The sequence below is a fragment of the Bos indicus x Bos taurus genome, chromosome 15, assembly GCF_003369695.1.
Source record: "Bos indicus x Bos taurus breed Angus x Brahman F1 hybrid chromosome 15, Bos_hybrid_MaternalHap_v2.0, whole genome shotgun sequence".
In the NCBI taxonomy this organism is placed as follows: domain Eukaryota; kingdom Metazoa; phylum Chordata; class Mammalia; order Artiodactyla; family Bovidae; genus Bos; species Bos indicus x Bos taurus.
In genome coordinates, this window is record NC_040090.1 from 59,508,121 (window position 1) to 59,529,619 (window position 21,499).

At 52.4% G+C, this 21,499-nt stretch overlaps 1 protein-coding gene across 4 annotated transcripts in view; it reads right to left on the reverse strand.

The window, feature by feature from the left end:
• Positions 1-11,048: 11,048 nt before the first annotated feature.
• ZBTB16 (zinc finger and BTB domain containing 16) overlaps positions 11,049-21,499 on the reverse strand; it is a 204,719-nt gene continuing 194,268 nt past the window's right edge. For all 4 annotated transcript variants that reach the window (XM_027563684.1, XM_027563683.1, XM_027563685.1 and 1 more), the window contains exons 6-7: positions 19,037-19,204; positions 11,049-16,669 (exon numbers count right to left, since the gene is read on the reverse strand). In XM_027563684.1, the coding sequence (XP_027419485.1) occupies positions 16,440-16,669; positions 19,037-19,204 (398 nt within the window). In that variant the 3' untranslated portion in view covers positions 11,049-16,439. The remainder of the gene's footprint in view (positions 16,670-19,036; positions 19,205-21,499) is intronic.

A 21,499-nucleotide genomic window follows, 5' to 3' on the forward strand; every position in this document is an offset into this window, starting at 1 on the left:
CCTGACAACCTGAAAGAGACCAAATATGTATTGAGTCTATAGCTCTAAGAGAAACTTTGGGGGAAGGACCAGAGTATATGCTAGAGTTTGTTGGTTGTTCTCTAGTGTTTACAGCAAAATATTATTGACAAACTTTTGAAGAAGAAATACAAGAAAATAGGGTGTATCTAGATATTTGTGTGTTTTTGGATGTAGGTAAGCTGATTGTTTGTATGCCCTATGTAATTACAGGAAATAAGACTGAGAAAGGCTTCAAGCATTAAAGGTTCATTACTTAAAATTCTCTTAGAAAGGGATTCAGCTTCATGGCAAACATCAAATTAAGAGTATTATGATTCCACCCAAGCCAGCCCTCTCAGGTAGCCACCAGGAAGTTCACAAGGAGGGTCGGATTTGAGGATGAAAAATAATTACTACTACTACTAATAATACCAACGATAAAAGCAGTTTTGACAACTATGTGTCGGAAGGAAGTTTGGGTGTGTCTACTAGCACAAGGAATGGATTAGAAGCAAATGGCTCTAAAGGTTGTTTTTCAAGAAACTGAATTGCCAAAAAAATCTATGAACCTAGCCTAATAAAGGCCTTGGAAGTTCAGACCTTAAAATCATACTCAGTCCCCCTGAACTTGTACTGCTGGTGCTGGTGGTGAAAGAGGTGCTGTCCTAAGGGAGGCCCACCTCCCAGTACCACTTGAGATGGGCCAGGACAGATAACAGTCAAGAAATGATTCCTCAGGGGCTGGAGCCGGGGCTTTCTGAGAACACTGGACAAGGTGACTCCTCCCAGGCTAGAGATTCAGAACATTCCCCACTGCTGGGGCAGGGGTCCTTCACACGTACCTGTGCACAGGGCCTCCACCATCGCTGTGGTCTTGAGACTTGGATGAGCCCCTTGCTTCCCATTGCAGAAGGGGATTTTTATTATAAAGCGGGCTGTAGTGGATTGTATGGTTTCTTCCCCAAAATGTCCACTGTAACCTCAGCATATGACTTTACTTGGAAATGGGGTCTTAAATGTGTTTAAGATAAGGATGGTGATGAGCTCATATTGGATTTGTGGTGGTAGTTCAGCTGGTAAAGAATCTGCCCGCAATGTAGGAGACTCCAGTTTGATTCCTGGGTCAGAAAGATCTAAGGAATAGGCTACCCACTCCAGAATTTTTGGGCTTCCCTGGTGGCTCAGCTGGTAAAGAATCCACCTGCAATGCAGGAGACCTGGGTTCCATCCCTGGGTTGGAAAGATCCCCTGGAGAAGGGAATGGCAATCCATTCCAGTATTCTGGCCTGGAGAATTCCATGACTGTATAGCCCATCAGGTGGCAAAGAGTCAGACACGACTGAGTGACTTTCACTTTCCAAATCCAATGAGCACGTCCTTAAAAGAGACAGAAACGAAACAGACACACAGGGGAAAAGCTCACGTACAGAGTCAGGGATGCTGCCACAAGCCAGGGAATGTCAGGCGCCTCAGGAGCTAGAAGAGACAAAAGAAATTCTCTCCTGGAGTCTTAAGAGGGAATGTGACCATCTGATACCTTGGTCTTGGATTTCTGTCTTCCACAACTGTGGGAAAACTAGTTTCTCTTGGTTTAAGCCATCAAGTTGTCGCAATTTCTCATGAGAGCCTTAGGAAACTTCCACCAGGGGATAGTGCCTTTAAAATCCTCTTCCCAACAGTAATACAAATAACTCCTACCCACGTGATTGTTAGACATCAGTCATCTGGCCACACCTAACTGCAGGGGAACTATAACCTTGATTTAAACCAAGAAGGGGAGAAAACCGATTACTGCATAGCATGGGCAGTTGTCATTTATTTTAGCCATGCACCAGTGGATGTGGGTGGGATACACGTAACTTGCTTTTAGTTCACAGAGCTGATGGTGAAGACTGAACAGCAACCAGAGACCCCGCATTTTGAAATGGGTACAATGATAGGGTAGAATTGGGGGTTATTTCTCTTTGGGAATGTTTTACATGTGGGAAGAAGAGTGTAAACAGACTAGAAGGACAATTGCAGAAGGAATCTCTAGCTTTTCACCAAAACTCACTCTCCTCCCTCTGAACATAGCTGAAAGGCATTTTCCTGTTCCCCTTGCCCTTAGATGTACCCATGTGACAGAATACAATCCAACGGAATGAAAGCAGGAAAGATACGTATCATTACTGGGCCAAGGTTTTTAAAAAGCAGGAAAACTCCCTTCAGACTCTGTCTTCCCTTCCTCTAGAAGATGAAGATGATGACAAGACCTTCAGGGATGGCAGAACCACAGGATTGTAGAGAAGAGCCACCTGCCAACCACAATCATCCACCTTCAGATAGCTAAAGGAGTGAGAAATAAACTTATATTGGAGGCCCCTGGAATAGGAAACAGCACCCTACTCCAGCATTCTTGCCTGGAAAATTCCATGGGCAGAGGAGCCTAGCAGTCTACAGTCCATGGGGCCACAAAGAGTTGGACGTGATTGAGTACACAAAGACACACTGGAGGCATTGTGTGTTTTGGATCTATTTGTTATCACAGCTAGTGTTATCCTATTTAATATATACCCAGTAGAAGAAACAGGCATGGAAACGTACGGACAGGCTTTCTGATAAGGACATGGTAAGTTTGAGATGCCTGTTTGATATTAAAATGTTTGTGTTAATTAAGTAACTGAGTCTGGAACTCAATGGAAAATTAAAGACAAGGGAGAAAGATTTGGGAGTCACTAGCCTGAATCGGACATGACTGAGCAACTTCACTTTCACTTTTCACTTTTCACATGCATTGGAGAAGGAAATGGCAACCCACTCCAGTGTTCTTGCCTGGAGAATCCCAGGGACGGGGGAGCCTGGTTAGCTGCCATATATGGGGTCGCACAGAGTTGGACATGACTAAAGCAACTTAGCAGCAGCAGCAGCCTGATGCTGGGAGGGATTGGGGGCAGGAGGCGAAGGGTATGACAGAGGATGAGATGGCTGGATGGCATCACCGACTCGATGGACGTGAGTCTGAGTAAACTCCCAGAGTCGGTGATGGACAGGGAGGCCTGGCGTGCTGCAATTCATGGGGTCGCAAAGAGTCAGACACGACTGAGCGACTGAACTGAACTGAACTGAGCAAGTATAAAAGTGATGGAAGTGGATGCCACAGGGGACAGTCGATAGTTAAGGCAAGAGGGTCAGGGGAGCAGTTACAGATAGTCTACTATTATATCCAAAATTCCAGAGGAGGAGTCAGCGAGACTGGGAAGCAGCAGGCTGTGGGGTAGAGGCTAAAGCCAGGAGAGTAAGTGTTTCCAAAAGGAGCCAGGGATTTATAAAGCTGCTGAGAGATCAAGCAAGATGAAGACAGCAAAGTAGCCTTAGTCTCTTGGAAGCCACTGATGACCTTGACAAGACAATTTCAGTGAAGTAAAACTGAGATAAAACCCAGGTCAGAAAATGTTGTAAGAAAAATGACAGAAGGCAATGCGTATGGGCAAAATTCTCTCTAGAATTTCGCTGTTCAAAGGAGGAGGATTCAGTTGGTAACTAAAGAGGGACTTTGGGTCAGGCGAAGTTTTGATAACAAATATTTGTAATGCTGATGGGAATAATCTGGTTAAAATGGGGGAAATGGGTGCAGCAGAGAGAAAAGTACAAAAGCAAAGGGTTTGGAAGAAACAGGGAGGATGAGACCCAGAGTCCAGGAGGAGGGGCTGACCTTCAATAGGATGGACATGTAATCCATTAGACGCTTCACTCTGGGTTTCACTTTATTGGGTTTCTTGGTCCTAGGGATTAAAGATGGCATGGTCTCCTGAAGGCAGGCAGGCAGAGAGCTGGGCTAATGTTACGTTGTTCTTGGTGCTTATTTTCTGCTGTTGTCCTTGAGACTTCAGAGAAATCGAATTTAAATGTTACAGGCTGGTCTCAGCTGTGCTCTGGGGAGTTAACGGAAAGGTCAAGTGCAGCCGCTTGGGACAACTGGTGTTAAGGAGGAGTGCTAAATGGCAAGAGATTTCTGAGAATACGGTGGGTATCAATCAAATCTAACTTGCATGGTCCAACCGGTTCCTGCTCCTCTCCTTTTGACTCCCTCCCTTCCCTGTTCCTTTCTCTGCTCATCAGACCAACCATCAAATGTGCGTTTCCCACTTCTCACCACCTGGTGTCACTAGATGCTCGCTCTAAACTGAGGCTCACCCGATCCAGGCGGAGGGAGAAACAAGTGCTAACAGGTGATGTGGGCCAGAGGTATCCTTTGCTCTGAGGATCTTCATAGTTGGCAAGAGTCATAGAATCTCAGAAGTTTAGCGTTGGGAGTGAAGTGAAGTTGCTCAGTCGTGCCCGACTCTTTGCGACCCCATAGATAGTAGCCAGCACCAAGCTCCTCCATCCATGGGATTTTCAAAGCAAGAGTACTGGAGTGGGTTGCCATTTCCTTCTCCAGGAAATCTTCCCAACCCAGGTCTCTCACATTGTAGACAGATGCTTTACCGTCTGAGCCACATTGGGAAGGGTCTTCTAAACCATTCTGTTGAATCTGTTTGAGACGGTCAGCGGTGCCAAGAGTCAAGAAGAGAGACAAAAATGACCCAACTGAAGATCTGCTGCTGCTGCTGCTAAGTCGCTTCAGTCGTGTCCGACTCTGTGCGACCCCATAGACGGCAGCCCACCAGGCTCCCCCGTCCATGGGATTCTCCAGGCAAGGACACTGGAGTGGGTTGCCATTTCCTTCTCCAATGCATGAAAGTGAAAAGTGAAAGCAAAGTCACTCAGTCGTGTGCGACTCTAGCGACCCCATGGACTGCAGCCTACCAGGCTCCTCCGTCCATGGGATTTTCCAGGCAAGAGTACTGGAGTGGGGTGCCATGGCCTTCTCTGAATCGAAGATCACTTCCAATCAAATACCCTGCAGACCCAAATGTCCAAGGAGAGTCCACTACCTCTCAGAGAACTCAGGTGTTAAGCAGCCAGAGAGGGCTGTGGAGGGCCTGGGGACAGGCACAGGTCAACCTGCTGTATGAGAAGGGCAGTTCTATTTAGAGGCAGGAACTGACCTTAGCAACCTTCCATGACGGCTCTCCTAGGCTCTCTGAAGGTTCTCAGGAAGTAAGAGTTGGTCCCACCGCCCCTTGCTCTTTGCTGTCGCCTCTCAGGCCTTCGTGTGTGGAGCTGGGGACCTCTGAGCTCCTGTGCAGCTCCCTGGCCTGCCTGCTTCTCTCCCAGCAGCAAAGCTTTTGAGGGGCTGGGTCCCCTCGAGGCTGATCTTCCCTCAGTGTCAGATGAGGCCACGTGGATCCCTGGGATGTGGGCTGGCTGATGGCAGCCTTTGGGGATGGGAGGGGCTGGATTTGACAAGGCCAGTTGCTCAGCCGGGAGAAAAAGGATCAGGGTAGAAATACTGACTCGGGTGAACTTCTGGAAAACCCTACTGCACCATCTCCCAAGTAGTTTAGCATTTCCTTTCTGGTGTAAAACTGGACCACTTTCCCCCTTTACGAAGCCCAATCTGGCCCATGGACTGTAGCCCGCCAGGCTCCTCTGTCCATGGGGATTCTCCCGGCAAGAACACTGGAGTGGGTTGCCATGCCCTCCTCCACGGGTTCTTCCCAACCCGGGGATCGAATCCACATCTCTTGTATTTCCTGCGTTGGCAGGCAGGTTGTTCAGTACTAGCACCACCTGGGAAGCCCTACCTCAGACCCGGTATAGCATGGGGTGCCCCCAAAGAACCGAAGTTCCTTGCAAGGGCATGAGCTTTCCCAGTCTCTTTGCAGACCTGCCTGCCCAGTAGAGGCACCTGCAGTCAGAGTCCACTAGGTGGTGACAGAGTCCTAGTGATGCCAGTAGCGCCCAGGAACCCACCCCAAGTCTCCTGGGTCCTGGCTACAGGGCTCCAGCTCTGGAAATGAATGCCTAGGCCATTAGCACCACTGCCCCTCCCCCAGCTCAGGCTGGCCCCGAGCCTGCCCTCTCTCCCACTAATTTATAAGTTTCATTTTATAGCACCATGGTGTTTAGAAAGCTGATTCACATGCCTTGCTTCAGTTGGCAGTGTCCTGAAGGTAGACAGGGCAAGCATTTCTGTACCCCATTTTACAGCTGAGGACATAGAACCTCAGAGTGGCTTGGAGTTACGGTCGAGGTCACATGACAAATGGCAGAGCTGGCCTCAGACCTAGGTCCTCTTGACTCTGGACACTGGGTTCTTTCAGCCAGGACTCAGTTGCCCCTGTTCCTTGGGGGGAGCCCAGAATAGCAGCCACCACACATCAGTCAGAGTGGAGCTGGGTGCTCGATTCCATGGGTCCATATGCTGCACCCTGATGGGACCCATCTGGACTTCAGTTGCTGCCAGGCCCCAAGGCCAGGGCTCAGCTCTGCCTCATGGGGCCTGAGGGCATTCGGTGAAGCAGACAGTGCCAGGCAGCCTGGTGACACTACCCTGCAGGAGCCCACAGCTGGCCTCGCTCTCCAGACCTGCCCAGGTGTGAGTGGCGGAGGGACGTGGTCCTCTGGCTAAGGCTGGCCTTAGGTCTGCCCTGGGATAGGCTACTGAGAGTGAAGCAAAGGCTCTAGGGCCCAGGTTTCCAGCAAATTCTGGGCAGGTATGTGAATGAGGCAGCAAAAGCTGGGAGATAAAGGCTTTGAATCAACACAGGAGTGGAAGCTGTGAAAACGTATCACTAAATGGAAATGGTCCAACCTGGGTTGATCGGGCCAGGAGTCGGAGGGGTGTCACCTGGACAGGTGGCCTGGCGGAGAGAAGAGACGGAGCTGATGGAATGACAGATCTCGGCGTCCAGCCTCACCTTCACTGGCCATCACCACGAGTCATAGTCTCAGTTTACCGATTTGTAAATAATGCAGCCAGCGCTCAGCACCTCACAGGAGCTATGAAGAAAGGGAGGCTTCCAAGAGTCCCCCAAATAGCAGATCCCCCTGGGGATGCAGGGTGTTGGGTGCTCCTGCTCTTTTGAAGAACCAGAACAAGAGAAGCAGCCCCCCGCTTGGGTCAGGGAGTATGAGGGGGAAGGCCGTGACTTTCACACTGTGGCCCCGGGATCTCTGGGAGAGGGGCTTTCCAGGGTGTATCTCTGCACCACCAACCCCTACCCCTACCCCCCAACATCCAGGAGAGGCAGCGGCAGAGGAACGGGGTGCAGCCAGCCGGGTACAGTCATGAGCTGCAGAAAGCAGCGGCTTTGCTATTAATGTAGTCAGTAAATAAATAAAGGAGGGCTTAAGCGTAGTGTACAGCAATCAGTTTAGAGCTACAGGGTAATTAGCGCTGCAGGGGGCTGCAAGGCTGCAGAGTCAGGTTTAAATGAGTGAGTTCACTTTCACTGAGACGCCCCCCTGGAGAGCAAACACAGCCCAGAGAAGAGCCTGCCCTCCCGCCAGCCCACTTGAGGGGCAGGGGCTGGGGCAGGGTGGGGGATGGCAGGCCTGGGTCTGAGCCATGGCGAGAGCTGGGGGATAACCTCTCCCCAAAGTGGCCGGGGACCAGGTGTCTACACCCACATGCTCATGCGCACACACGCACCCAGAGTGATGTCCAGGCTGAGGTGCACCGCTGTCCTGGGCCGACTGCTCCTCCCCTGCACATGGCTATGAGCTGACTCGTCAGGCGTCTCTCTGAACTGACGTGGGCACATGTAAGGGGAGGCACGGTCGCCTCCACTGAAGTCTGCATGCGGTGACACGCACGCTTGTGGAAGTGCCTGGGCGGCATGGGTGTGCACCTCTGACCTCAGCCCCTGATGCTGCCTCCCCTTCCCTCCTTCTCCCATCCGTTTATCCGGCAAAGCTTTACTGGGGGCCTTCTACATGCCGGACAGCGTCAGGCTCTGGGAATATGAAGACACACGATGCCCCCTCTCAAGGAACTTAGCATTGGGGTAACGGTGACAGTTAAGGAAGTGAGTGATCACAGCGCGTGAGGGCCAGGGAGGGAAGGGGTGACTCTGAACTCAGTCTCAGCGGCCCCTTGCAGAGCTTTCCTGGGAAACTAGGGTTTGCCCGGGACCTGAGCTGAGACCAAAGGGAGGCCAGTGTGTGTGTGCGTGATGCAGTTCCCAGAAAAGCACACAGCACAAGCAAAGGCCCACGGGGAATGGAGCTCAGTGTCTCCCAGAAGCCCTCTGCAGTCTGGAGCACAGGGGTGGGGGAGCTGGGGACAAGGGCAGGGCAGGGCAGGGTGCGATGCTGAGACGAGTCTGCGATGGCCAGCAGGAGTTCTCTCATGGAGGGTCTTGCAAACCTTGTTAAAGAAGGAGTCAGAACTCCATCTGCAGAGTAACGAGGGACTTTAATCAAAGGAGTGACGTGATGCTGTTTGCATTTTTGGGAAATCCATCTGGCTGCTGCAAACTCGAGGGTGGACGGAAAGAGGAAGAGCATGTTGGGTCAGTACTCCTCAGTTCCCTGCCTTCTTGGTGGGGACGAGGGACCCCGGAGCGGCCAGGCAGAAGCCCTGGCAACATAGACCTGGCTGCGGAACGCCGTGGCCTTGGACTCAGCTGGACAGCTCTGTCTGCTCCCCTGCCACAACCTGAGTCTTCAGCAAGGCTCTGCTGGCTCTGCCGCTTGGCGCTCTGACCTCTGGCAGGAGGGGGGCCGCTCAGAGCGGCTGAAAAGAGAGCCATTAAGGTCGATCCGTGTGACCCCAGCACCTACCAGAACTCCAGCAGCCTCATCCAAGAAGGGACAGTGTGCCTGTGTGCGGGGAGGGGCAGGCTCCCACCTAATGTCCCTGGAGACACAGTCAGGAGGAGTGGAGCCTCTGCCCCGCCCTGCCAGCAGCCCAGCCCCTCCTCTGAGCCCAGCGGAGCATCCTCTGGGCAAGCCCAGTCCTGGACGAGGTGGCCCTGGGCTGAAGGCTGGAGCTGAGGGCTGCTGTACCTGGGCTGGCCGCGGGCAGGCAGGCGGCCGGCCCCCTGCCCTGGGGAGGGAGGCTGGGGCGGCGGGGGTGTCGGTCGGGGGTTGAGTCAGGCCATGGAGCGTTTTCAGGCTGGCCACAGCCAGGGCCCCTCTCTCTCCATGAGATCATATCTGGGTCAAAGAGCATGTAAAGCAGGCAGACCCCAGCGGCCACACAAAGCCCATTCAGTCCGGCCCTATTCACTCACCTCCTCTTCCCCAGAGCCCGCGCACTGCGACCCCAGCACAGCGCCTAAGCCCCAGCTTTGATGTCCAAGAACAGAAAACGGCAATTAAATGTTGTTTTAAAGAGGGAGCGCTCACTGCCCTCCCATCTGTCAAGAGAACGCTGAGGCGTGGGGGGGAGCAGGGAGGAGGGAGTGTGGGGGAGGGGCGGGGAGGCCGGGTGGGGTGGGCGGGGGGGCATGGGAATGAGCAGGGACCGGGAGAAGAAAGGCCCGGCCCAAGGGCTCCGAGGAACGGGGCCGGGGCTCGGAATCAAGGCGCAAAGGGTTGTTTTCCAAGATGAGAAACATGGGGAAGGGCAAAGAGTATGGGACCCAAAGGAACCTCAAGAGAAAGGAGAGACAGAGAGAGAAGGGGAGAGGGGAGAAGGACTGGGGGAGAGGGAGAGAGAGACGAGAAGGTGAAGGAAAACGATCAGAGCGGAGCACAGACACTGGGAAAGGAGAAAGGACAGATGGACAGAGCGGCCACCCGCAGAGGGGCTGCCACCCACCCAGGCAGGTGACTGTAGCTCCAGGCGGTATGCAGCTCACAACCCCAGGGACACACCGACATCGGACCGGAGGGCTGAAGGGACGGTGCCCGGAGCTGGCAGGTGAGGCCGGAGATCAGGCCCCACCGCCTGGCTGGTGCTGGGAGGGCATCACGTGGAGGATGCTTCCTGGTGATGCCCAGGACGCCGCTGGAGGCCAGGCTGGCCCCTGAGGCCTGGCACTGGTTTCACACCCAGGGGGGCAGCCTGCTGTGTTCTTAGCTAGGTCGCGGTGACCAGATGGATTCTCCTCTTCCTTACTCTGGTCAGCGTCAGGCAGGTAGGTGGCCTCGGGCAGAGGTGTTGAGCCAGTGTGTCTGGGATTGGGTGACATTGGCTTTCTGGCTTACACTTACCAGTGGGGCGAATGCTCCTATCCCCAAGGAGAGGAAAGCAGACAGACCCTGAGACAGGGCAGCGTGGGAGGAGCCATGCCATCCCAGTTTGTACAAAGGCTTTATTCTGCGAGTGATGATGCTGGGCTTGTGTCCCCCCCAAGCCCCGCCAGCTCCAAACTCCTTTCTCCCCCCTAGGCCTGGCTAGGAACCTTTAACTGGGGGCAGCTTCTTGTTGAGAAACAGATTAAAGTCACTTGGCTGTGAGCACAAAGTAGAAAACATCTCTAAGACCAGACAGGAGCCCCGCCCCCCCTGCTTCTGGTGTCAGGAAAAAAGGAACCTGATTTGGAACAGAGAGTTCTAGATGCAGGCTATGACCCTGCCACTCACCAGCTGTAGGATCAGGACAAGTTATAATCTAAGAATGTTCCAACCCAGCAGCTCAGAATATCGGCTCCTGAGGGGAGGGGTCTGTCTGCTCCCTTCTCACTATATTCCCAAGGTTTGTGACAATAACTGCCAATTACCGGATGAACACTTATGCTGAAGCGATAAACAGACAAATATCTGCTTCACACATCCTGTGTGCTCAGTCGCTTCAGTCGTTGTCTGACTCTTTGAGACCCCGTGGACTGTAGCCCGCCAGGCCCCTCTGTCCATGGGATTCTCCAGGCAAGAATACTGGAGTGGGTTGCCATGCCCTCCTCCAGGGGCATCTTCCTGACCCAGGGATTGAACCTGCATCTCCTGCACTGCAAGCAGATTCTTTACCCACTGAGCCACCCAGGAAGCCTGCTTCACATACCGTACCAAGGGTCAAATGCTGTTTGTGTATTTAATGCTATTTTTTAAACAATCAGGTAAGTATGTCATGAGGTGGGTATGAGCCTCTCAAATATGCATAAAGGTGCCACATAAGTGAGGCTGACGGGTAATGCACTCTCTTTCCCATCCCCAGACAGAAACCTCAGTTCCTCCCCACCCAGGAAAAGGCAGAAAAGGCAAAGCACATTTTAAAAAAGGGGGGACACTTCAAGCCAGAGACAACTGAATTAACTTTATTCTCTTCTAACTGCAGATTCAAGGTATACAACTGAACATTGCTATTTTTCTTATGAGACTTATAAATAAAAATACAAAAAATGTTCACTACAAAAAAATCTACTGTTAGTAGGATGTAAAAAATATTCTCTTTGCTATAGAAGGCACAAACTTCACTTAGTGACACATGGAGAGAGAGAAAAAAACCTGCAGCAGTAAATTCATTTTTTTTTTTCTTTTTTCCTTTTTCTTTTTAAATCTCGTCAGAAACACTGAAATTACAAAGAAACGCGTCCATCTACACGAAACGAAGGCAGATGCGGCAAGCTGCAACCAGGACCGCACAAGTTCGGGTGAACTGCTTCGGGCTTAGAACAGATAGGGGCCGGCAAGCACAACGTGGGGGTGCAGGGCTGGGTGGGGCCGGGGGGGGCGGCAAGAAGGGGAGAGTGAGAGAGAAAGTGAGACAAACAGAAATGAGAGGGGAGGGAAGGGAAAAGGGACGGAGGGAGCCAGGGGAGAGAAGTGGGGAAGAGAGGAGAGGGAGGGAGAGAGGGAGAGAGAGATTTGTACAAAAAGTAACCAGTAAAATTGAAGAAACAAAATTGGGCAACCTCCTAAAAGTAGGCTAAGAGGAGGTGCTGAGGTAGACATGAACTAGAACATCAATTAATTAAAAACACTACTCTGTAATACAGCGCGATCCGACTGGCACTTGTGCTGTCATGACAGAAGACAAGCCACACACACAAAAAACAAACAAGTAACAAAACAAAACAAAATACCCAAACCAAAAGGCTGAGTTCTGCTTGGTCCAGCAGGGCAGCAGAGCCCACAGTGCTATAATTTACATACATATATATATATATTTATCTTTATATATATGGGTCGGATGTCATGGTGCACCACCACGGCGTCTTAACCTTACAAAGATCATGCATAACACTATGTGAACAACTCCTATGACACACCCCAGGAGGCCGGTACCCTGTCTGCAAAGTGGGATGCCAAGGGCTCAGGGGGGCAGGGCTGTGGGGCCTGAGGGCCCTCTGCCCCCAGCCCTCTTCCCCTGACCCAGCTCCCCTGGTCTGTCTTGCACACCTTCTCCTGGTTGGCTGTGCCTTTCCGCTCCACCCAGCAGCCCCACTGTATAGGCCTGGTCTGGCCTTTTCCCCTCCTACTGAAATATCAGGTTAAGTGCCACCAACGAAGCTCCAAGATGGAGGGAAAAAAGACAGGAGGGGGAAAACAGATTTGACGTAGGCCTAGGAAAAAACGAACACAGGCTGCTCGCTTTCCACTTTTCTGTCTTAACGTCCAGTGCCCCCAGCTTTTGCCCTTGTGGGATTTGCAGGGAATTGGCCACCAATCTCCCCCAGCACCCCCCAGAGTCGGAAGGCTGCCCCCCACCACTGTTCACTCCCCTGTAAGAAGGTGAGCCAGTCAGCTCTGTCCCTCCAAGGCCTTGACACCCCAGCAGCCGGTTGTACCAACAGCATCCAGAAGGGTACCATACACTTGTGAAAAATTGCAGCAGTTTTTTTTTTTTTTTTTTTCCTTTTTTTTTTTTTCTACACGTGGAAAAACTGTTCAGGCACAAAGATTAAACAAGCCCGCGTTGCATCCCTGGATTGTACTGAATCACTGGGTCCCCCAGCCTCCCTCCCCACCCCTACACCCCACATCTCCCTTCCCCGTATTTGTGGCCTCCTCCAAAGCAGCCCAAAGCAGCAATGATATTTACTATTTTATATCTCTCTCTTGCTATATATATATCTCTCTATATATTTGTCTATCCTATATACACATAGGACTTTAATGCTTTGAATGAGTGAAGGAGTGAACAGGGAAAGAACGGATGAGTGAGGGGGGAAATGTCACCAAAAGCATTAAGAGGGCACAGTTCTAGGAGCTGAACACAGGAAAGGGACTGTCAGTCAACTTGGACTTCCCAGACTGGACAAGCTCACTGTGCTGGATAAGGCAGTAGCAAGTCAGGTTGTCAGCAGTACCACAGCCAGAGGCAAGGGGTGGCCAAGGAGCCAGATGGCGAAGAAGAAGGAAGTAAGAACACTGGGGTCTCACCTGGGCAAAGAGCGGCCTCCACCCTCCTCGTCTCCTTAGCCCTCTTTGTGCAGACACATCTAAAGCCTCCAGATCATCTCTGACCTTCACCCTGGCCATCAGGCCCGACCACCTTGGCAAGGTCAGAATCATTTTGTCTTTGTGAGCAGGAAGCTGAGGCAAGAGGCATGCTGGAGTCTCTTCAGGGAGTCTGGGGCTTCGTGGGAGAGGAGGGGAGAGCCAGGTACAGAGATCTCCCCGCTCAGCATCCTTCAGAGGCCCCACGCCCAAACCCTCTCTCTCCCCATCTCTCGACCAGGATCCCTCTGGGATGATGGGGGCTGGCAGGGGCTGATTAAGTACCATCCAGCGCTGCAACACCAGATTACAACAATACTGCATGACTGAACACGCAACCGCACACAAGCACACGCACACACACGCATGTACAAAGGGACATTTTGGTGGTGGTGGCGGTGAATTTTTTTGTCTTTTTTTCTTTTTCCTATTCACATTACAAAAGGAAAAGGGCAAGGTCTGGTAGAACTGATGAAGGAACTAACAAATATTACAAAAATATTACAATTTGTAAATATTAGCTCAACCCTCTCAGCTTTTATGAACAGGGGAGGAGACCCAGGCTGTGTAGGAAGGGTAGGGGTAGGGGGAGAGGGGCCAGCTGGGCCTATGGAATAGTTTGATTTTTTTTTTTTCCCTTCCCCACCTAAGGTGAATGATATCTTGCTGTTCAAACACTGTTTTCTGGGATTTATAGATCCCCTGAGGGCCAGCCTGTCCCCCCTTCTTCCAGGACTGGGGGAGGCTGCAATAGTGCACAAAGATTTCTTACGGACTGCCCCTCCCCCAATGATTCCACTCTTTTCACATTATAAACACGACAACTGTTCTAGTTACATATTTCAAGTTTAACTTTTTTTCCTTTCCAAAGCACTAAATCATTATTATAGTTGCAAAACAGCATCCTCCCTATGTTATCACCCCCAGTCAACAGTCTAGTGACACAGTCCTCCCAATCCATATCCCCCCAACACACCACTTTTAAGGCCTTCAGATTTGGTGGGCGAGATTGCAGGGGAGAACAGAAGGGATGGGGCCCAGGAACAGGGGGTGGTCAGAGCAGCACGCACCCCTCCGACTTCCCTTGTATGCCTCACAACCCTTCTCCCCCAAACCACTTCCCTAAACCTCTTTTTAAAACCTAAAGATAAAAACGCAGCCACAATTTTCTCAGAGAGAGAAAGGAAAGAAGAAAAAAAAAAAAAAACCCACAAACAACTCTTACAAATAAAGCATGAGATGAAACGGAAGACCCGTCCCAAAGCAAACACAAATATTGCAAATGTGCTTTCCAAAAATTCAGGGGGCGGGGAGGCTGGGGAGAAGTGGGGGACGCAGAGCAGCAGGATGGGAGGCGTGTAGGGGAACAAAAGAACTGGACAAACGTAAGAGGTAGCTTTGAGAAAAACAACACCCCCGCCCCATTGCAACAACTCACGGGCCGTCTCGTCCCCAACCAGCCCTGCCGAGAGACCAGAGGCCAGTTTTGGCAGTGATAATGCACACGGAGGTGGGGCCACACGCGTGAAAAGGATTTGAAGAACACAGGCCCCCAGACCTGGAGGACCCAGCAAACTGTAAGAAAGGTGGGATTCGCTCCAGAGCGTTCTAGGCCTGGGGACGTCATGCCTGGTCGGAGCCAGCTGTGGTCCTGCGGTGCCCCCGACGGACACCCACCTCCTGCCCTGGCCTCCCATTCAGATCCTGAGTACTCAGCTCCTTCTGCGTGGCTCCCTCCATCTGGGAGGCTCGTCAGAGGGGATGGGGAGGGCCTTGGCCAGCTGAAGTCTATTAAACCAGCTATTAATTTACACAAGAAACTGAAAAGAACACTCTCCCCCATTCCTCCAACCCCCAACCAAAACAGAGATACAGGGGTCAAAAAAGCTCATGAGGTCACAAAAAACTGAGGTAATTCAAGTACAATGTGCTAACAGGTGAACAGAGGACAAGGAACAGAAGCAAAATGGAACACAAGGCAAAGCGCTTTCAACGCCTCCTCTCGGTGGCCTGGGGGCCCCTGGGAGTCAGGAATTCTGCACAGCCCTCTGGACCTGGGTCTCCCCAAAAAGAGCACCAGGCCTGGGGGGTCCCATGAGTTCCAAGGGTCCCCAGCACGGCTCCCCGACTCCCTCCCAGGGCAGGGGTCCCCCCCTCCAGGTGTAGGGCACCTCTGGAGAAGGACATCACATCCCTCCACGGGCCACGAGCCCTTTCACGGACGGAACCCTCCTCCTAGGGGCTGTGTTTGTTTGGTGGGACAGGATGTATTTAGTTGTTACATTTTTCCATTTTGGAAGCAAAAGCAGCTCAGCAGGAGTCTTGCTCAGGATGGCTGGACTGGGATGGGCTATTCCACTGAATTTGTCTGCATTTTTTCAGAAAGCAAAAGGGTGCAAGTTGGGTAGGGGGGGCTCTCTAGTCAGACCCAGCTTCCCCATCAGGGAGCCAGAGGAGGCAGGAGACACTCCGATCCATGGGGGGTTGGGAGGACAGGAGTCAAGGGGAGCCGGGGAGCAGGCAAGAGCTCCGAGGCTCCTAAAAGACTGTGAAGGGACACCCAGGTGTGGCGGGGGTGGCGGAGGAAGCAAGCAACAGATGAACTGAGCAGTGGGAAGGGCGGGAGGGCTCCTCCCCACCCCAGTGTGCCCCCCAGCAAACAAGAGCTGCCATTTTGAGTGTCAACCAGTGACCCAGCCCAGCCCCCACCTCTGCAGGCCCTCCTTGCACACCTCCACCCATCCCTCAGCCCCCCACCTTCTGAGGAGTCAGTGAGGGGACAGCAGGCAGGGATGGTCTGACTCTGACCAGAGGACCCCACAGCCCTTTCCTAGTTTCTAATTCCGGACACAAAAGGAGGATCTGGGTGGAGGGAAGAGAGAAACATCCCACCATCTGAGCTCGACAAACGCCCCCCTCCACCCCCACCCAAAAAGAGCAGGCCGAGGACCCCCAGGCAGGAAAGGAGGGACGGAGGCCTGGGTGGAGGGGCTGGGCCAGGCGTCCGGGTCACCTGGAGCCCCAGACAGAACCAGAGCCAGACAGCTCCGAGACTTCCTTTTCCTCCTTTCTCTCTTTTTCCTTTCTGCTTTTTTTCATTTGCTTTTTTTTTTTTTTTTTGCTGTGTGTGTGTGTGTGTGTGTGTGTGTGTGTGTTTTCTGCCCTGCACGGTCCTCCTGGACTCCACCCAGCTCCATTGCTTCTCCTCCTGCTCCTCGCTCCCCCGCCGCGGCCTCAGGCCGGCCTCACACGTAGCACAGATAGAGGTACGTCTTCTCTATCCTCCAGTCGGGCGGGATCTCCTCGGGCTTGTGGCCCTTCATGTGCTTCTGCATGGAGGACAGGCTGGGGCAGTACTCGCTGCAGATGGTGCACTGGTAGGGCGACGCGCCGTTGTGCGTTCGCAGGTGCTTGATCATGGCCGAGTAGTCCCGGGAGCGCTGGTGGCACAGCTTACACTCGAAGGGCTTCTCACCTGTGCGGGGAGAGGGGTCAGGAGAAGCCAGGAGAGAGGGAGGGGGCTTTCTGGAGACGCTCAGTCCCTCTGGACAGCACTTTTCCACGGTGATGGGTGCACGCCCAGTGTGGCGGCCACAAGTCACATCCGGCTCCCAAGTGCCTGAAATGTGGCCCGTGCGACTGCAGCCCTATGTTCTTTTTGTTTTTAATTGAAGTGTAGTTGATTTACAATGGTGTGTTAGTTTCCAGTATCTTACATTCTTAATCTTGTTCACCATAACTAATGTATTATGTGTGTGTGTGTGTGTGTGTGTGTGTGTGTGTGTGTGCAAAAGTCACTCAGTCGTGTCCGACTCTTTGCAACCCCATGGACTATACAGTCCATGGATTTCTCCAGGCCAGAATACAGGAGGGGGTAGTCTTTCCTTTCTCCAGGGGATCTTCCCACCCAGTCTCCCGCACTGTAGGCGGATTCTTTACCAGCTGAGTCACAAGGAAAGTCTTGGGTATTGGGACCCTGCATGAACTTTTTGGTCAACCCAATAAATAGCCACACGGAGGTAGTGGTCATGTGTGGGCCAGCTCCAGCCCCTGGACTTACTCTTAACTCTCTCTAGCGTGGGGACTCTCTCCTTCCTGAGAGAGGAAACAGAAATCTAGAAAAGTGCCCTCGAAGCATCTAAAGTCCTTAGGGATGGCTCTTTAGCACACAGCTCCTTCTAGGGGAGCAAGGGGATAGAGTTCTTTCAGGGCTACAGATGGTGGGGAGCAGGGGGTGGTAAGAGTGAGAGAACCCCAGTCTGGCAAGCATACCTCCTCCTCTAAGACTCGAAGAATCTGCCCTGGACCCTGCTTTCCCTCTCAAGCTAGAATGGGGGAGAGACAGAGACCCTGGGAGCCCGTGGCCCACGCCCTAGCTGTGACCACCCACCCCTCTGTTACAGTCCCCTGGAGCTGAGCAGAGGACGCAGCAGAACCTTGTTTCGATACAGTAATTAACTGGCCAGCCATCTCGCTATCGATACTCCTCCGTGCAGAGGCCCCTGCAAATAATGAAGTAATGAACAGCCAAAGTGATCTAACTATCGACCGGCTATTTACGATAGTCAGTGCCAATGCATTTAATGATCCGCCCACCAGGTCACATCTCCCGCAAGGGGCTAAGGAAGCCCCTGAGGCTCTGCGAAATCCTGGGGGTCATTTCGGTTGTCAGCAACTACCACCCCATCCTCTCCGTGTGGCCCAACGCAGACCTGAGACAACACATATCCTGTGCTTACTGCCTCCTCCATCCACCTCCCCTCCCAGGAATTCACACCCTCCCCGCCAGTGCCAGCGGAATCTCCCCTCTCCCTTCTAACTCTGCTCAGGCAGCTATTTCCCCTGATCAGGGGAGGCTTTCTGTTTGGCCATATTCCACTGCCTTCCACCACTTCTTATCCTCAAAGGAAGTCCTTCTCAATATCTACCTCCAACCTAGCAGTGTGCTGGTGGTAAGTGTTTAACAACAGGCTCTCCACAAAGCCCTGATTTTGTAGCATTTGCAGATGGTCATGCCGTGAACGAAGAAGGAAACGGCAACCCACTCCAGTATTCTTGCCTGGAGAATCCCATGGACGGAGGAGCCTGGGGGGCTACAGTCCACGGGGTCGCAAAGAGTTGGACACGACTGAGCGACTTCACTCACTCGCTCACTCATGCCGATTTTAAGCAAACAAGGTGATAACAATGAACAAGGAGGTGGGGGGTTGCTGGAAAGACATGTGAATGGTGGCTCTCCCAGGCAGGCTGGGGCCGCTCCAGCTTTCCACTGTTCCCAGCTCTGGCTGTGCTGGACATCAGGACCACTTCCACCTGTTCTGTCGTCAGGCCCTAAGAAAACAGTTGCTCACATTCACGTAAAAAGGAAGGGGAAGGCCCTTTGAAATGGTAAAACATTATACACGTGGAGGGGTTAGTAAAAACATCGGCTTTTCTAATCTTTCAACTCAATCGAACTTACGATTTTTCCCAACCCTCATTGTAAATCCTAACTTAATGTCCCCTAGGGTCTTATTCTAACTCTCAAGTCACATGAAATCATCCTAGCCTTCATTTTCAGCTAATCGGGCCAAGTGAACCCTAATTAAGGATTCATGAATGGACATCATCTGCGAGCTATTGGTGTGGCTGCCTGGAAGGCTGCTCTGGGCTGCTGGAAAGTGTGATCGATTAGCGATGTCTGCCTCGCCCTCTCCAGGAGGTAGTGGCACTCAGGTGGCCATACTAAGCCTTAAGAGGAGCCCTAGCACCCTGGTTCGGCCTGGGGCCATCCTTGCCTGGGGTCCTCTGGGGAGCCACCTGCCCCGCCCCCAGCCCGGAGCCGGCTGTTTGTCCTGGGTACCTGTATGCACGCGATAGTGTGTCTCCAGCTGGTGCTTGAGGCTGAACTTCTTGCCGCAGCCGTTGCACTCGTAGGGTTTCTCGCCCGTGTGGATGCGCTTGTGGCTCTTGAGTGTGCTTTCATCCCGGAAGCAGCTGCCACAGAACTCACACTCGTACGGGTGGTCGCCTGTGGGGACAAGGGGCTGCATCAGGCCCTCGCCTCCGCCCGCCCTCTCCTTAGGGCACATGAGGGCAGGATCAGAGCACCAGAAGGACGAGGCTGCTTGTCCTCACCACCTGCAGACAGGACTGAGGAGCCCCCCTTACCGGCCCCTTAGCATTAACGGGGAGCACACATGGCCTCATGGTCATCCATGCCTCGAGGGCTAGTCCCAGGAAAAGAGAGCCCATCTGACTCAGGGAGGACAGAGCCCCCGGAAAGCAGGCGCCCTGGGGGCAGAGCAGGCCCAGGGGCTTCGAGACCCTGCTCCCAGCTTCCTTTCTTCTAGGTCAAGGGTGCAAGCCATTCCAGCCTGACTCCACTACCCTCAAAAAATCCCTCCAATGTTCTCAGTCGCTCTGCTCTTTCCCCCCTCCACAGTCTCATGCATCTGTTCTTTCTGTATGATACTCCCTTCTTAACGAACTCCTAGTCACCCATCAAAACCTACATCATGTGTCACTACAGTTCGGAAGTTTCCCTTTAGTGCTACCTCCCATCACCCCAGCCCAGGCAAACTGAGTCACTTTCTCCTCTGTCTCCGGAGAGAAGAAATGTCCAGCATTCTGTCCCTTTTGTAGTAGTAGTACAATTTTCATGGTGCTAATTAAAATGGCCCACGCTGAGTGCTCACCACTGTGCTGAGAACCTCACACAGATCGTATCACATAATCACTTCAACAACCTTACAAGAAAGATAGTATCATTCTCATTTTACAGATGAGAAACATGAGATCTTTAAAGACACTTAAACAGGGTCCCTAAGGTCAAAGAACTGGTAGGGAGCTGAGTTGGGATTCAGATCCAGTTCCAGGGTCTGGACCCTGGAATACTAGTAATACTAACTGGATATACTGGAATACTCGTGTCGGTTAGCAGACTAATGCCTGACATGCCGTGTTGTATCTGTTGTGACACCCCCTGTGCCCGTAGAACAGAAGCACCACAAGGGCCAGAAGGAAGCCTCGCTCATCCCTGCGGCCTCAGTATGTAGCACACAGTCAAATCCAATCAAGGAGCTCAGAAAATGTCAGTACGTGAAGCTGGGGGAGAATGGCCTTTCCCTTTCCCTGACCTGGCATCTATGCCCATCAGCATCCTGTTTGTAATGCACCTTGAAGTCCCCTACCGGGTCAGAGGCTGGGGCGTGGGGATTAACCATCCTTCCTTTTGTACCCAAAGTGGGGGCTTTGGTGGCTGGGGGGTGGGGGGGGATGAAAGGTGAAGACTTCAGCTACTTATTTATTACAGGAGTGAAGGCACAGACAATAAAGATAGATTGATCACCCCAGACTTTGTTCATGAATATTTAAATATCGCTGATTCGTCTTGTCACTGTAATTACAATTTCTCTGGGCTGCATCTCCAACAACCACAGTTTATGGTAAAGAATGGCCACTGTATTTCACTTGTCCCTCTGCAGATGTGCAAGGCTGCCAACCGTGTAATGTCCTCTGCATTTCATACATTTTCTTCACCGCTGAAGGTTTAAGTCATCCACAATGACCTACGTTTTTTCATTATCCCCATGTCAAACTGCGCTCGTGCCTGGGCATAAATTGTCCTTCTCGTTATAGACTTGCATGCCTGCGCCTTCACTTCCTCTTTAAAATGATATTTTACTCTCTTCTCTCTCTCTCCCCTCCTCAGGCCTCTAACCAAACCTCCCCATTCTCGAAGGCGGGCCTCTGTACCCACATAAATTCTCATCTCTTCTGATGGCTCTGAAGGGTTTTTAAGGCTCTGTGGGGAGAGGACGCTGGGGTCCGCTGGCTGGCGGGCTCTCTCACGGGAGGAAGACTTGCAAGATGCTCCGAGGGTGTAGAGGGGTGGGTGGGAACACTTCCATTGAGGCGTCGGATAGAAGAAGCTCGAAGGGAGAGCTATCCTTCCACGCCAGTCCCCACCACCCTAGGGGCCCTGCCCTGGGCTCAGAGAAGAGGACCCCACGTGCAGATCTGGGGATGAGCAGGGGTCTGGGTTCCCTGCACCTGCCTGCCCTCTCACTGCGGGGCTGTGCAGACTGCCTGGTCCCCCAGCCTCCAGCCTCATCCAATCCCAGGGGAGACGAGGCCCAAGCAGACCCTGGTCCTGATTAGTTGTGTGTCTAACAGAGTGAGGGGTGATCTGCGTGCGCCTGGCCCCGCAGGCCACTGTGTGCGTGTAGGTGTCTGCGCTAACCGCCGTCTGACATCCAACCCCACCCCGCCTTAGTGAATCGGCAACGATTACGACTTTAATCAAGGATTCAGTATCCTCATT